General features: G+C 42.7%; 1 protein-coding gene across 2 annotated transcripts in view; it reads right to left on the bottom strand.

Annotated features, from left to right (window-relative positions):
* The window catches only part of F12 (coagulation factor XII), a 119,467-nt gene extending 101,734 nt beyond the window's left edge, over positions 1-17,733 (bottom strand). For both annotated transcript variants that reach the window (XM_086931800.1, XM_086931801.1), the window contains exons 1-2: positions 17,586-17,733; positions 15,610-15,649 (exon numbers count right to left, since the gene is read on the bottom strand). In XM_086931800.1, coding sequence (XP_086787926.1) covers positions 15,610-15,649; positions 17,586-17,648 — 103 coding nt within the window. In that variant the 5' untranslated portion in view covers positions 17,649-17,733. The remainder of the gene's footprint in view (positions 1-15,609; positions 15,650-17,585) is intronic.
* Positions 17,734-17,959: the final 226 nt, after the last annotated feature.

The following is a 17,959-nucleotide window of genomic DNA, read 5'->3' as shown; positions in this document are numbered from 1 at the left end:
AAACAGTTCGAGCTGTTCATTATTCCCAGTCCATGTGAAGAACACATCGTCGATGAATCGGACCCAACCACCGATCCACTCACGAAAGGGGTTGTTGTTGTATATAAATGTGTCCTCATACTGACTCATATATAGTATAGCCAGCTCGAGGGCAAAAGGGCACCCCATAGCTACTCCCTGGATTTGGAAATAGAAATCGTCTTTGAACTTAAAGTAGTTCTTGGTAAGGGCCATTTTAGCTAACTCCAAAAGAAATTCTGTTGGAATTTTAGATGGCATGTCTCGTTTATTCAGGAATATCTCTAGAACTTCTAAAGCTTGATCCTGGGGGATTTGGGTATATAATGAAACAATGTCCATACTCACTAAAAGGTCATGATCTGGATTGAATGGGAGTTCGTGTAATCTATTCAAAAAGTCCGTTGTGTCTTGAAGGAAAGACTTGACCTGGGTGCAGAACGGTTTAAGAAAAAAGTCAATAAACTTAGAAACAGGTTCAAAAAGTGAACCACAACCCGAAATGATCGGTCTCCCCGGTGGTTTTTGTTCGTTTTTATGTACCTTGGGAAGTACGTAAAACAGAGGGATCCGTGGGTGTTTATTGGAAAGATAGTTGTATTCTTGTTTTCCCAAAAAGCCTTGTTCCAGTCCTCTAGTTAAAATATCCGATAATGCATTTTGGAGTTCCTTTGTTGGGTCATAATTGATTTTACGGTAACATTGCTCATCAGTCAACTGTCTTGTGGCCTCTGCCACGTATTCTGTTGTTCCCCAGATGACGATAGCTCCGCCTTTATCGGCTTGTTTTACTATAATGCTTGCGTCGTTCTTAATTGAAAGCAATGCTTGTTTTTCTTGACGAGATAAATTTGGTGAAACAAATCCCTTATTCTTTTTCTCGTGAGAGACAATGGCGGATAACACTGTTTTTTCAAAATACAAGACCTCCTTGGGTAATTTGTGAATGGGTGGAGTAAAGTTGGATTTTTTCCTTAATCCAGTAATCTCTGTTTGTGGACCCATTTCCTTTTCTGCGAAAAAAATGATTAAACGTATCTTTCGACAAAATTCAATGAACTCTAGTTTGAGCCTCACGAAGTCGGTAGCTTTGGATGGTACAAAAGTGAGTCCTTTTTGAAGTGCACTTGTTTCACTTGGGGTAAGTATTTTATTTGAAAGATTGTAAATAGACGTTTGATTCAGTTCTTGTAATTTTGTCGCCTTGTTGACATTTCCCAAGGTTGTTGGAATCTTGTTTTGCCTCTGGTTTTTTGTTGGTCCTGTTCTAAAAAAGGTTGTTGTTGTTGTTGTAAATTCGCTTGTTGATAGTTAGAGCGAAAACGTTGTTGATATTGATTTTGGTTTTGATATCCGCCTCTCCGTGTAAATTGAGGGCGCGAATTGCCTTGATCGGACTCACTACCTGCAGATGACGATGAGGTGTCTGAAAAAGTCAAGTATTTTGTGCGTGATCGTCCTTGATTGTCCGTAAGGAACCGACGTGACTCTGGGCGTGAATAAAAATCTTGTTGGAGATAGGGATATGTTTTTTCGTAACTGAAATTACGTTTATCTCGGTCAAAATTGCTTTCCTTTTGTGTACTGTAAAATCTTTAAACTCAAGAATCTCCTTTTCAACTCTATCAAGTAAACTTTTAGAGTCCTGGATCAAAGGGTTCGCTTTTATTTCGGTTTCAAGGGTTTCTATTTCTTCTAGTTGGAGTTTTGATAATCTCTGCAACTTGTTTTATATTCATCACTTTTAATTCACGTTGTTCGCCGTTTGCTATTCGTGATACACACTCCGACCATGTCTAATCATTCGCTGATAGAAGCTACCAATCTAACAAGAACACTGGATTCTTTCCCGTTTGCAATGTGATTTAATGGTTTGGTGGTTTACACGCCATGTCAATCACACACTCTTTTTTTTTTTTTTTTCAGGATTTGCCTACAAATTGACTGATAAGTTGGGTCACAATTCATCTACTATCAACCGTCCCCTTTTTTGAATAACCTGCAAATATAAAATCAGTGTGTGGTCGTATATGAAAAAGATACATAGGCATGTTTTCATTTGTATGTATAGGCCTACCTATGATTTGAGCAGAGTTTCTGCAATAGGCCTTAGTTCAAATAGCTTGAATTGAAAATAGAGGTTTCTTACTAGCCTCATTACTTCTATATGTTGTCTATTGTCTGACTGTTGTCTAAAAGCGTCATTTTTCATGTTGTAATTTTGGTATTGATACCCTATTGTCTTTGTTTTTTGGTTTTTGTGGATTGAAATAACCATTTAAAACAAGTGTGTTTTACATGTTGAACATTAGATGAGTTCATTGTCAATACTCATCTAAATTAATCTTTTGTTCAAATTGACTGGTCTACTTTGTTTTACAAGCAAAGAAAAAAGAAAAAGAAAATATAAATCCAATGAAATAAATTATCTTTCATAAAATTTTCAGACTGAATTAGTGGTCTTTGGGTTGAGTAAACTTCTGCTCAACACCTTGTTAAAAGTACAAATTATTGCACAGTACTGGCAATTTCTTTGTTCATTTTGTATCTGGCACAGCCTTACTGTGCTTTTGCCAAAACCCTCTTTGTTACACAGCTCATGTAATTTAGAGATGAGCAGTATAACTGTTGTTTAGGAAAGCAATATACATTAAAAATTACTAATACCTACCTCTCCAGCCATTCCTTTAGCTTTAGGGACCTGGAATAATTTGAACTGTCGCATTTATATGCGAGAGAGATGGTAAGCAGGTGTTTTGGCAGCGATGACAAGGGCGATGGGTGGTGCAAGCTACAATGGCCTCCTGGTCAGAGCCCCGGCACTAAATATTTTACAAATTAAGCACTGCTGTCCTGATACAGCGCTTTGGCACCTGCAGGTTTTACTGTGCTCTGCAAATGTTACCCTATCCTTCCCCTATATGTAAGCATGGCCCCCAGGAACTCATGCAGGGAATGTGATTCTGCACTTTGGGGAAACACTAACTGCCCCAGCTACTGTGGAGCAGCAGCCCCTGAGAATGAAGCCAAAGTATGCACATGGGTAGGAAGTGACCAATGGAGCACTGTATCATGGCCTCTCATGGGTCCTGAGCTCTGATGGGGCCACATTGGATGTTTGTGGTGAAGTTGGTATGCACTGAATATTTCCCCATCAGTCTGGACAAATAGCATGACTGTTGTGATGTGTCCTTTCCATATTCTTGAACTGTCCCTGGAAATTCTGTGCAGTCAGAACACACAGTGTCACACACATGCTGGCATACAGTGATGCCATTTTGGTGAATACTGTGCATTGCAGGTTGTCATTTGCAATCCTGTCAGTTACTGCAAAGTTAGCCATTTTCACATTTTTGTGAGAATGTGCTAACCTTGATCGATTCACACATTCTGCACTGTGACTTTGCATATGACCAGTCACCATCTCATTATCAAAGACACTAGGGCTCGAATTTGCTAAGTTATACTTGCATTTGCATACATTGTAATTTTCTCTTTACGTCGCTGTTGCAAATTATGAAAACGTTTGCAATTAACTCCTATACATGCTCCAGCAGGTGCATAGCTACCATTAGTGCAGTAGGTGCAGTGGCGCCTGGAACCAGAGATGTAAAGGGTGCACTTATATTTTATAATTACAGGTGTTTCTCACTACCAAACCAATGCATGGTGGCCCTCTTTTTCATCTTCATTCTTGGATTAAAACCAAAGGTACACTTGCTCTGCCACTGTGGTCAGGCAGCCATGTCAGAGTTTCTGGAGGAAGAGTAATGACAGGATTTATCTCCAGATCCTGAGGCGTGGACAGAACAACTAGCAGTCTCAGCGTTCATGCTGCATGGTCTCCTAACCGACCATGGGTGCTGGGTACTTCAGACCTGATTTTCAATCTACTGCTACATGCAGCAGTAAGAATCTGCCTAACTTCTAGGCAGGGATGCCCTTTGTCACCCTTACTTTTTGCCCTGGTGCTAGAATCCTTGGCAATCCTAATTAGAACAACACCATTGCTCAAAGGAATCAAATGGAAGGAAGTGTGGGAAGATAGAATCTCCCTATATGCAGACGATATGCTGATTTATATGGTTGAGCCTGAAAACGGGATCCCAGCATTACTGAATCTCTGCAACACACATGGGAAGTCATCAGGCTATACCCTGAACTGGTCCAAATCGGTGATTTACATACTAAGGGTCCGGAACCGGTGTTGCAGGAAGGTTGCCCCCTGGCATTGGCGCCAGACTGCTTTAAATATTTGGGCATTATCATTACGAATAGTGCCACAGACTTCTTTGACAAAAACTTGAAGCCGCCTCTGGAACGCCTTCGTGCAGACATTAAACACTGGGCGACCTTGCCACTGACCCTCCTCGGGCGTGCGGCTCTTTGTAAAATGATGGCCCTTCCCAGATTCCTTTATGTACTAGAAAACACCCCATATCTTGTCGCACCGAGATATTTCAAACAAGTCACAGCACTGGTCTCAAACCAACTCTGGAATAATGGCTCGGCACGTATAGCATATGATAAGTTGATAAAAAGTTGGTATGAGGGAGGTGTAGCACTACCTAACATACAGCTATACTACTGGGCAGCCCATCTTAAAATAATAAACCAATGGATACATACTCCGAGAGATGACCCAGCATATAGAGCGGACTGGTCGCAATTGGGGACGGACTGCATGCTCTCAGTATTATATAATAAATCACACGTCAAGAGACTGTTGGGACCAACGCAACACACAGCGGCCCTGTGGCACATAGCACAAACACGGTTAGGTTGGAAAGGAAAAATCACCAAACTGACACCGCTATGGGACATAAAATCATTGGGGAACCTAAGATCTTGTAAGGGGTTTACGCAGTGGGACTGCATAGGAATCTCCACAGTTGGGGACCTATGGGACAAGGGCACGGTGATCGCGTTTCCGCAGCTCCAACAGCAATATGGCCTGAGCCCAACCGAGACATTTAGATACATGCAAATAAGACCCGCGCTGCTCCAGGCGATCCCAGCAGGCACTGATATACCAGAGTCCTCACCACTGGAGGATAGGCTACTAACGGACTTTATGCAACAAAGCGCAACTTCCCTCACATATAAAGAACTGATCAACAATCTAGGGCCCCTACAATGAAACTGCGGGAAAAATGGGTGGGAGAAATAGGTGAGGTTACTGAGTCAGAATGGAACGAAGCACTATCCTCCCCGAAAGAAGTAGGCATTTCAGCAAAATTCAGATTATTACAACTTAAAATCTTACATCGCATCTACTACACTAGGACGTTGCTTCACAAAATACACAGGGCACCACATCCCTTTTGCCTTCGAGGATGCGGGGAGGAAGGGACACTGTTTCATACAATCTGGTAGTGCCCGCAGATACAGGAATTCTGGAAGCAGGTTATGCACACTATCTCACAAACGTTTAAGATTTCCGTTTTACCTGAACCTCACAAATGCTTATTGAACATTTGGGACCCCAATGATCTGGATAGATATGGACTAATATGGGCTACCCTGGCCATGACGGTGGCTAAACGAGACATTGCGCAAAAATGGGGAGCACCAGAACTGCCTACAGCGAATAGGTGGAGTAAAAATATGGACATGCTGATGGTTACAGAAAGAGCGGTGTATGTGCTCAGGGCTTGCCCCCGCAAATGGAGCATGGTATGGTCGGCGTGGAATATTTACAGAGGAGATATTTGTGAACCCCTACCGGAAGAAGAAGACTTGGACTCTGAAGGGGAGGATGAGTAGATAGCTGGGTGAGGGTTTGCTAGGGTTGCTGGAACGGATAGTGAGTCGTTCAAATACAGGGTTACTGAGCGGCATAACACGGAGCATGAGGGGTGGCTGATGGGTTGGTGTGAACGTGGAATGACTACCTAATTGTGATGACTCTTTTTAGTTTTAAGAATTCATGTTATGATGGTTAATATAAGACACAGTGCACAACGGAAGGCCTTTAGAATGTGGTTTAAGAATTGCTTTATAGATACATGGTTACGAACCTACGCATTATTGTTTGGAACAGGTTTGCCATATGTACGATTAAACAGGGGGTACTGTGATCTTAAGATACATGGAAGTATGGTTCAGAGATTAAAATTCAAATGTAACCTTGTACATGCAACTTTTGCCTTGATGACAATAAAGATTTTATAAAAAAAAAAAGAATCTGCCTAACTTGTAACCAGAAGGGCCTGACTTATACCCAGAGCAAGGGAAGACAGAAAAAAAGGATAGGTTAACAGTATACAAATACACATTCATGTAAACATACAAACGAAGTCTGAAACAGAACCTGCAAGAGTGAGCTACTGGGTAAGAAAGGGTAGGGTGGTGGAAGAAAGGGGCATGAGGTGGAATCGAGACGAGGCAGGCTTGGTAGTCAGTAACCCCAGCATTTGACAGTGCCGCAAGTGACTTCCGAAGGACACATTAAGCCCCTTCACTTATTTCTGTTACAAATTAAGTGCTCAACTCAAGCCATCAGAGCACTTACATCTAATTATCACAAATGCTAGCATACTTGCTACGCAAGGCTGCTGTATCCTAAAATAAAACAAAGAAGGTAGAATCTATTTACCCAACTGCCGGGTAGTGATTTTTTCTACTATTAACATGGCAGCTGGCTAAGTGGTAGAAAAGATTTACTATTTGGCAGGCGGCCTTGAAAATATCAGAGAAACGTTACTATTTACCTGGCCGCTGGCTAATTAATAAAGATTCTGCACTGTATGGCGGAAAGCTGTGCAAATAGCAGAAAAACTTCCCTATTACCACGGCCACTGAGTAAATAGTAGAGATTCTGAATTGTCTGGCAGGCAAATGTACAAATACCAGGAAAATCTCAATATTTACCCGATCGCTGCTAAACAGTAGAGATCCTGCCATGTGCGACTGGAAGCCGTGCAAATAGCAGAAAAATGTCACTATTTACCCAGCCACTGGTTAAATAATAGTGAATCTGCATGGTTCATCCGGCAGCTGTGCAAATAGCAGGAAAACTTAAATATGTATCCGGCTGCTGATTGAATAGTGGAGATTCGGCACTGTTTGGCTGAAAGCCATGTAAACAGCAGAAAAACTTCACTATTTACCTGGCCGATGGCTAAACAGTAGAGATTCTGTACCGTTTGGCCAGCAGCTGTGCAAATAGCAGAAAAACGTCACTATTTAACCAGTCATGGTGAAATAGTAGAGATTCTGCAGTGTTTGGCCGGTAGTTTTTGGAAACCTTCTCCCCTGCGAAGCTGCCAACATCCTGTCCTAAGGGGACCCCTTCCCCTTTGTAAAGAGGTTACCACCAGCTAAGGGGACGTTAACTCATCAATGGTTTGTGAAAGCATTTGCAGTCACAAACTATCAATGAATTCCTTTCTGAATTGGAAAGGGGAGGGAGGAAACCCCTTTCATAAACCCTCCTATTTCCATTTCAGAAACAATCGTAAAAATCCTTTTACTGGTCTAAAGAAATTTACATAATGATAAGTACTTTTGTGGTTACAAACCTTGTGATTTGGTGACATAAGGCTCTGAGTGCTAAAACTGGCTTAAATGCAGACACTAACTTAAACATCTTAATGTCCGAAATGTTTGGATGTTTCCAAGTTATTTTGAAACATGGCACAGTATGGCACTCCATTACACCATGCACCAAGACATAGTGACCTAGAAGGCCCTTTATGGAGCTGTCTCGTTCTCCACAAATACTCCTAATCCTTTACATTTACCTGCAGATGTGACTAATGATAGAGATGATTAGAACCCTTACAAGACTAGTTAAAGCTGTTTACCTTTCTAAAACTATATACTCTCTCTTACTCACAAAGCCACTGGAATGTACAATGGCCAGATATAGGATTACTAAAAGGCACCATGGGACATATGTATCAAGCCTTTTTCCCGTTCGCAAACAGGCCGATTCTCAAAATCGTCCCGTTTGCGAATGGAAAAAGGTCTTTTGGGATGTATCATCCCAAAAGGACATAGCAAATTAGAGAATCGCAAAATTTGCGATTCTCTATTTTGCACTTGCGTTTAAGGAATCGCAAATTGCAATTCCTTAAATACAATGTAGGAAGCACAGAAAAATTGCGATTTGGCCTTAAGTAATCGCAAATTACTACCAGCTTCAAGTTGGTGGTAATTTGCGATTTCTTTGAAAAATGCACCTTTGTGCATTTTTCAAAGTGCCATGTGACGCACATACATGCCCTTAGGGCATGTATGTGTGCCACATGTGCACACATACATATTTCAGGGGTGCAACAGGGTGTCCTTTTGGCAACCTTGAGATTGCATTCTCAATTTGCGATTCTCTAATTGGTAATAGCAAATTGAGAATGTCTTCCCATTCCTGCCTATGGGACTCCTAGCCCATAGGACTGAATGGGAAGGTATTCCTTATTTGCGAATCTCAATTTGATATTTGCAAATAAGGAATATGTAGGATTCGCAAAATATTTAGCGAATCCTACATACATTGCATTTTGCGATTCTCCTATTGCGATTCTCTAAAAATCGCAAGTTGAGAATCGCAAAACTCTTTTTTATACATATGCACCCATGTTATGAAAACACCTCTTTTTCTGCAGCAAATCAGTGCACTCTGGAATTATTATTTATGGTTCAGTTCAATTAAAAAAATCAGACTAAAACACCTGAAAACAATGATTTGGAAAAGCAAATACCAGAAATTAAAATGTTGTACAATAGTAACATAGAGGCTTCTCCTCAAAATAGAAACAATTGCATAGGGCCCCTTTAGAAGTGACCACCACAATATAGTTGAGATGTTTCATTCTAATTTCATGACAACCTTTGGGCCTGATTTAGACTTTCGAAGACGGAGTTAACTCCATCAGGATGGTGGGGGACAATACTTCTGGCATCCTGCGGGACCTCGGCCCACTAAATTTAGAGTTGTCCGCTGACCCTGTGGCTAGAACTGCTGTCATGGTGGTTCCTGTCTATGCACAAAACATTTGAAGGTCAGTACAGTCAGACATGAGGACCGGCTAGCCAACTTTTAAATACATTTTTGTTTTTCAAAAACAAACTCCCAAAGCAGGAGTTTGTTTTTCAAAAACAAAAGAACGAATGCTTCCATATGCTAGGAGTTTTCTCCCAGGGTGACGGAGTCATTATTTTTTTTCTGTATCCGACAACCAGGTTTTACTCTAAGTAGGGTAGATGGTACAAAGTCTTTCCTTTGACGGCCCATACATTGTCGAGTATTCTCTCGAGAAGCCGCAATCAAAGGAATGGGACAATAATTAGTTGAACTAAATGTCATTGGAATATGAATGAATTTGCCAGTAAATCAGGAAAAGACATAAAGACATTGAAGACACAGAAGAAAAGAAACTCACAGAGATTTTTATTCATTGACTGTATTACAAATATTGAAAGAAATAAGACACTTAGGGCCATATGTATGAAAGGGTTTTACCCATTCTGTGTCAATGGGAAAATGTGTTAAAACATATGGCCCTTAATAAACAGAGACATTATTCTACATCCATTCTTGTAGCCTACTGATCGATCATTTCACTGTTCCACTTTAATACTCCTTTTCTAGACAGGTGATGTGGATGTACTATTGAAGTTTCGGAACTGGTTTGGGGTATTTCTCTTTCAAATATGATTTTCTGGCTGTCGCTCAGACACAGTCTTTGTGCTAGGATAATGGCTCTCACAGCAATAGTGCTGGCTCCAATAAGAAGTATCCAAAACAAGGACTCAATGGAACATGAGATCTTAGCACCTGGCCGTCATCAGCGTTTTTGAGTAGTCATCACGCATAGACAAAAGGTCAGCCCTGCTTAGAAACGTTGACACCTTTAACAAAAGAGAACTATGACCTATCCCTTACTTATGCCATGTAGCCCATGTAGTCACTCAGGAAGAACTATTCAGCAGCCCTTTGCTAAAAATAAGACCACACTGAATGTTTTTGGGTAGCCTTTTCTCCATTATCGCTCAGTTAAGCTCTGGATCTTCACCCTCTACCCATAGGGATGCAGTCCATACGCACCCACTGTGTAGAAAAGCTGTATTTACTCTCAGGTCACATCTTACAAAATGCATCCCACTAGTCCATGCACTAAGACTTTCATCACACAAGGAGTGCTACTACAACACACATAGGGGCAGATCCAGCAAGGTGATGCAAGGCAATGCGAGACCTTAAATGGGATTTACTAAGCTAAGCAAAGCCACCTGGTGTGGCTCAGCGTGGCTTAGTAAATCCAGAGTAACACAAGGCAGCAGAAATCACTGCTGTGTGTTATCCTGTTTTGAAAAGGCATTCAATGGATGGAGCATGAACTTTCCCATGCATCCACCCATGGATTTTGACGCAATCCCAGATTTATTATGGTGAGTAAACCTGGGATTGCATCAAAATAGTACGCCTTCCAAAGTAAAGCGCAATGAGGAGAAATATCTGTATTTCTCCTCGTTGCTTCCTCTTCTATGCATGCTGCATTCAACAGCACACACAGAAAGAGGGAAATCCCTCAAACGATTGCTTTTGTGCATGAAGGTCCCCCTTTCTGCACAAGAGCAATCTTCCTCGTAATTCAGTCACCTTTGCACCATGGTGTAAGAGTGCCTGCGTTGATGCTAGACAGCACACAGGATGCTAGCACAAGGATAACGCAGAAATTCATCTTATCTTAGTTGATATTGCTCACTCCTGCTCTCTCCCTTTTGTGCAACGCAGCACAGCAAGTTGCCTTGCTGCCTTGTCTTTCATGACTTCTTAGTAAATCTGCACCTTGCTACATACCCATCTCACATACACACACATGGAATGTCAGCACCAGGATCTGGGCGGTCACACAGAATCCCTCATGGGGCCATGTGAGACAATGTATCTAGAGCCTCCACCACCCGCTCTTCTGCTCATCAGAGCCTTCTTATGATCTTGAGCTCCCCTTTGCTGATCACCATATCCCATTGACCCCGTTGTGAGCCATTTACCATTTTTCCTGACTTCAGCCATCTGAGTTTCTCAAAATCTTTGGCCATCCTTCATAGACCACACTCATTTTCACCGCCCACCTTTACACTCCTCTGAAACATTCCAGTCCTTATGGCCTCATGTCTAGCCCCAGACTGCAAGGCCAGCAGTAGACCACGCCTCCTACTCTCAGAGGTCAGAGTATAACAGTCCCGTCTTTTTATTCACTTTTTATGCTCTGATTTTTCAGCAAATAATTACCAGTTCTATATGTGGGCTGAAGAGGGGCTATCTAGAGGTTGCCACTAAATGAAGCATGAATAAGAACCATTTACAAAAGGGAAATCCTAATACATGTGTCCTAAACTCACATTGGTGTCCTTCAGCTCTTGGTCTTCTACTTTCACTTTTCAGTCCTTCTGTGTCTGTTAGTGTTTGTCCTCCGCCTAGTCCTGTTCTAAGTCCTCCTTTTCTGCGTTGTTTTGGTTTTTCTGATCCTCTACCTGGCCCTGGTCTAACTAGTTCTGGTCACCTTGGTTTCCTGAATCTGGGGGCCTTGATTATATTCCTTCCTCACCCTGGTCTTCCTGGCCCTGCTTCTCACTCATCCTTGCTTAAGCCCTTCCTGGACCTCTTGATCCTGGCCCTACTGTTCCTCATCCTGATCCTGCTGGGTCCTTATCCACCTAGCCATGTTGTTCCGGTTCTCCAGGGGCCTGCATTCCTAGTCTTCCTGGTTTGGGTCATCCTGATTCTCCACAAGGAGCTGGTACTGCCTCTACTGGTCCTGGTCCTCCTTATAAGGTTCTCCTGGGCTAGGGCTGGCCATTTTGGCCCTGGTCTCATCCCATTGGTCCTCGTGGCCCTGGTTGTCTGGGTTCCCATGGTCTTCTCCATCCTGGTCCTAATACCTCAGTTCCTAGATGTCCTGCTGCACTTGTAACTTCAGGTCCTGGTCACTTGGTTCTAACCCCTCTGGTCCTCCTAGCCCTGCTCCTGCTTGTTCTGGTCCTACAAGTCCACCTAATCCTCACCCATCTGATCCCTGGTATTAATGGCCCTAGTCCACCTAATATTGACCGTACTAGTTCTCGGAGTCCTTCTCCACCATGTCATGATACTCTTGGCCATGTTCCTTTTGCTCGTTGTCATCTTGGACTAACTTGTTTACTTTATCCGGATATTCCTTGTTAAGGTCACCCAGTTCTTAGCTGATCTTAGCCACACAGCTAGCCCATCATTTGTCCATTACAGTGTCTCACTTAATATACCCCCTGCAAGTGCCCCAAGGCGCTGTGTCCCCAAACAACAATTACATAATGAACGTGTCTGCCCCTCTGGGGCCCAGATACCACCTATCTGTCTGCATTCCCTGTTTGCTGCTACTTGATGGCTGCTGCTGTGTTGCAAGATTTGAAATACTAGACAAGCACAATCCCCCTTAAACAGAAGCATAGGAAGTCCAAAAATAGCCCAAACCTCAAAAATCATCAAAAGGAGCATCATAAACACTAAAAAACAACAAGGAATTCTTGCAGGTAAATAAAACATTTAGGTAACATGCTTTAAAACTATATGGATTATTCTTTGCTACAGCCAATACCCCTTGACTGAAGTGCAAAATATCTGCATACCATATCCTAAAGCTTCTGTTTAATTTCTGCATGTCTTATTTGAATATTAAAATAACATAAATGTTTTTATTCAAAATTGATTTTACGTTTTTTCATCTGTGAGCAGCTTAGCTTAATTTATGCCCTTACTTTTTTCAAATGATTGTAGATTTGTATATGCACTTACTTTCAAATCTTTCACACATGTTGCATCCCCATTACAAGATGGCAACCACACTATCATTGCCTGGAGTCCCTTTTTTTACCTTATGGCCGGCTAAATAAAGTCCTCCTTCACACTATTTATCTGTCCGCTTGTAAAGTTATCAAAGATAGCTTTATTCGATTTTACATTAACATCATAAAAGCAGATAGAGTAATAACATCCAGTAAAACAGTTACAATTGATATTTAAAAAGCTATATACAGTAAATAATTCATGAATATCACACACCCCTTACTCCAAGGGTGCAAAAATAAAACAACGGTCATAAAAACTCATGAGGATTACGGTCAAACCATAGTGGATCTGCATCTAATCACATATTTCAGATACCTAGACACAGCGGTAATAGTCATTTCATCGGAAAAGGTAAGTAATTTAAATAATGCTGGTCTGCATGGTCTCAGGTTCCAAGATTTAAGAAGAGGTAGTAGATATCTATTCCGCCCCCACTCATAAAATCTGCAGAACAAAATGCAGTGTATGATTGATTGAGTGGAAGAATCATCACACGGACAAGGCGTTAATTGTGTCGACCAATCATTTGGGTTAGGAAAAGTTAACATCCTAAAAAAACTTCCAGTTCTCAAACGAGCTAAGAGCATTCTGCTATAGCTTGTCTGGTCGGGTGACAAATAAAGCTGTAGCCCAGAGTTTTGCAACAAGAATTGATGATAAATAACAGAGGCCTTTTTTCCCTCAAGACACCAGCGTCGATCTTCCAGATGGGCAAGGCAAACTTCTTTCAATGCCCGTCTGGAGATCGAAGACAGTGTCTCAGGAGAATCATAAAATTCAGGGCATATGATATTTTTAAAGAATTCCTGAACATAAAAGAGCCACTTGATCTTTTTGGAGCCTTCAAGTTTGATACAATCCGCAATGATCGCCCTATTAAAAGCAGTTTCTGCTGTAGTCTAGATCTTATGCCACAACAACATAGGGCTGATTTTAATTAGATCTGAAATAAAGGGCAAGGCTAATTCTTTGTGACAGACATAGGTGGAGGTGGAACGGGGAACAGCAAGTAGGTAGCAGAGAAAACCATTTTCCTTTGTTTGAATATCGTGTCAATCTGCAACCCCCCATATACCAGCTCCGTACACAGCCGTTGATACACATTTAGCCTTATATATGTCAATCAGGATGCGTACTGGCCTGTCCCCTAGCTTATTTGTGAATTGCTTCAGAGCACCAATAGCCTGTGAAAAAGCTAGATTCCTAGTCATGATCGCTGATCTCCAGGTACCCTTTTTGTTAAAAACAATCCCTAAATAGGAAAAAGTATCAGTTAAGCTATCTTTGATTTTTCCAAATGAATATTACATGTAATATTTACCTTATTCGAGGAGCACATAGTAAAGGTCTTTCCTATATTAATCCTAAGGACCCTATCTCCCATGTATGCCGAGAAGCTGGTTAAGGCCTTCTGGAGGCCAGTTTGAGTTCTAGCCATAATGACCGCGTCATCGGCATACAAAAAGATAGGGACACGTTCACCTTCAATTTGCGGGTAATCCACCTCTGTTTTTAATAAATGGTCTGCCACCCCATTTATATATAAATTAAAGAGAAAAGGAGCCAGGATGCATCCCTGGCGGAAACCTTTCTCAATTGGGAATTTGGACGTGCATTCTCCCAGTTTCCCATAGCGGACTTTAGCCCCTGCTCCTCTATATAACTCTTTCAGAAAGTTAAGAATGTTAAAATCCATACCAAGATCTGCTAAGGTAGCCCACAAAATATCATGATTCAGGCAGTCGAAGGCCGAACTGAGATCTACAAAGGTCATAAATAAATTTCCCCTCTTTGCTGCCGAGTATTTACCTATTACTAAGGCCAAATTTAGGCCTTGTTCGACAGTACCAAGGCCTGACCTAAAGCCGTACTGGAATTTAGAAAGGACGGCTTTCTCCTCAGCCCATGACTGGAGACGATTTAAAAGGATTCTACCCTCTTGTCAAATTGTACATCATCTCTACTATTTAGTCTATGGCTGGATAAACAGTAGAGATAAGGCACTATTTTGCAGGCAGCTGGGTAAATAGCAGAGACTTTGTATTATTTGGCCAGTGGCCGGTCAAATAGACTCTTTCAACAAGGAAACATTAATATAGTGTAACCGACCTAACAAACTATTTAGGGAATGTTATTCTTAACCCCTCGAACTCCCAGCAGGTTCTTGTGGGACACTCCGGTTGCTAAGGGAAACTACCATTAACCCCCACCTCCTCTCATAGCAGGCTCTTGAAGGAATTTCCTGTTGCTATGGGAAACTATCATTACCCCATCTTCTCTCCCAGAAGGCTCTAGTGGGACTCCCCTGGTGCTGAAAGAAATGTTCATTAACTACATCTCCTCTAGGCTGTATGTAACAATGCCAGCAAATGGTATCAAAAGGAGCCTGCACATAGGGCACTCTCCCTCCCTTGATTGGGGTACATATCCGGGACACAGTCAATGCAAACATTTAAAATTCACTCTGAAAGGTGATAGCCTTACACTTGTTAATGTAAAGGGCAAGTGTTGTTGATGACCTCAATGGGGATGTAGTAAAGACTGCGGTGATAACGAATAGTCATGGTGGCCATAGGATGTATTGTCAGGTGGAGCAGCTCTTTAAAGGTGATACCCGGAAATACATGACTCTTGACATAAGCCCATTTATCATCAAATCATTGTTTGCCCATTACTTTTTCACAAATAAAGAAGTAAAAAATATAAACACTCACCAAGACTGAATACCCTCGCCCACAAATAAGATTTACACTCACCAACTACAACATGTTCTTTTTTAGATTTGTGGGACGAAACCTAAAAACACAAGCATATGAAATATGTTTCTTTGATAACAACACAGCATTCCATAATACATGAAGCAATGACTTCCAGTAGAAACATTTGACAGAAAACACAGCTTTGCTGCACATGCGTAGATTGAAGATCAGCCACAGCGCTGGTAGACGCTCCATCCCATAAGCGCTATCCCTTGATTCCTGACAAGATGCTATCCACCCAAATTCATAGCTAGATGTCCTTCCCCAGAATCCCAATTAGATGGCTATCCCGTTTCCCTCGGTGACAACCCTTCTTGCTGAATACCTTCCAGAAGCTCTGTCATCAAATCGCCATAGCTTGGGCTCTATCACCAGAATCACAGGTAGTCTATTCCAAGATTCCAAGGAAGACACACTTTCCCTAGACTGCCATGTAGTAGCCACATTACAGAAGTTGCATCGTTCTCAGTGGCGGCAGCCCCCGGGCAGTAGTGGTGGGCGGGAAGAGGGGTGTTAAAAAAAATCACTTACCTGCCTCTCCTCCGTCCTCTCCTTCTCTGAACCAGAAGCATACAGGCTCCCAGACTCCCCTAGCCAATCACAGCACTGCTGTCACCAACATGACAGCAGTGTTGGGATTGGTCTGAGCACCATGGTCCAGTGCTCAGACAGGGAGTGGGAGCCTGTGCATGTTCTCCACCCAGGCTGTGCAATACAGCCTGGTGGAGAACATGCTAAGTGTGCATGACTGTTTGACCTGTCCAAGACAGCTGGCCAACCAGTCATGCACACTTAAGTGATCTCACCACTCCTCCCCCTGCTGGCTGTGGCGACAGCCAAGCCCAGCCCACCCCGCCCCAAAACTGGCTTCACCAGGGAAAAATAAAATGATAATAACATTGTGTTATCATTCTATTTTTCCTTTTTTGCACTGCTGAAAAGCAGTGGGGCGACGCTCCTAAGCCTTAGCAAAGGATCTGCCCCTGAGCCCCTGTTCCCCGGCTCAGGACCCTGCTACTCGTTTCCTGGTAGGGAAATACCCATCACAGGGGAACCCGGTGTGCCTTACATACCAGGGACAACTATATTGTGGTAAACGGGGAATTGACAATTTCTTGGTTGAAAAAAATCTGTCACAATGAAAAGGCCAAAGGCGGGTGCTGTGGTAAAAACCATAATCATGGGAGAATTAGCGTGCACACTGTATCCAAGGGGAGTAAGGCCAACGCCCTCCTCTCACATACTGTATGTACCACTGCTTTAGAACGAGGTATGTGCTTTCAAAGTCGTCATGCTCGCGGGCCTCCATGTCACACACGCACACACGCACGCGCACGCACGCACACGCGCAATCGCACGCACGCACACACACACGCACGCACGCCGAATTATTTCAGAATGGGCGGATGGGGCCTTGGAGTGAAGACCTTGACCCAGACAGATAACAGAGGCATACAACGTTTAATCTTCAAATAGTTATTGAAACTCACTACACAGCTATTCAGTTAGACAAGTTATATTTTTTATATCATCTTGCTACCGCAGTTCTTTTATTTTGTAGCGCTGTAAATAAAATAATATATTTAGCCAGCTAAATTGATCTTAGAACGTAAAGCTGAGTCTGCAGTGCTGGAGCTCACATTCACTGCCTGTATGAAGGTCACTCACAAATGTCAACAAAGAATGCTTAACTTACTACTTCACTTTCTAAAGTGGCCGATTGCCTCGATGAACGAGGCCATGAATTAAGATGCACACTTCTACAAGACATTAGTTGCTGATTTGGTCCTACGATCAGCAAAATATTGCTTTGCCCTGTGAGTGCCCAAGGTAGGCGATCCTAAGGCCTTGTCATCGACTCCCAGCTGTGGGCAACGGCACGAGCATTTAACAATTCCAACACCTGTCGCACTGCTTTGACACCCTCCCCTCCCCCGCAAAATTATATTCACATTTTGTCCCGACATGTTTACCTGTCTGGAGAGCCGGGGGTGCAGGACGATGGCGAACAGCAACAGAAGCCGCAGGGACTCCATGGCGGCCACTGACCAGACCTCAGGCCAAGCACAGGACGAGAAGAGTAAACATGGCGCAATCGATGGACAGGAGGCAAAGTCTCTCCCCGAGGTGATACGTCCTGGGTGGAACAAAATGGCCTCTGCTAGGAAATCCGAATTACACCATGCAGCAAATAAGGGAAGGCCTTTGTGTGGATTCAGCATTCCACGTGTGCGGGTCCGCAGCAGAGATGAGCCCTGAAAGCGTGCAGACACTGCCCTGATGGGTTGGGGATGAAATTCTCAACACTTAGGATAAAAGGAGGACCTGACTTTGGGATCATAACATA

The sequence above is a fragment of the Lissotriton vulgaris genome, chromosome 7 (assembly GCF_964263255.1).
Source record: "Lissotriton vulgaris chromosome 7, aLisVul1.2, whole genome shotgun sequence".
Lineage (NCBI taxonomy): Eukaryota > Metazoa > Chordata > Amphibia > Caudata > Salamandridae > Lissotriton > Lissotriton vulgaris.
The sequence above is the reverse complement of the archived record's forward strand: the minus strand, read 5'-3'. Positions and strand labels throughout refer to the sequence as shown.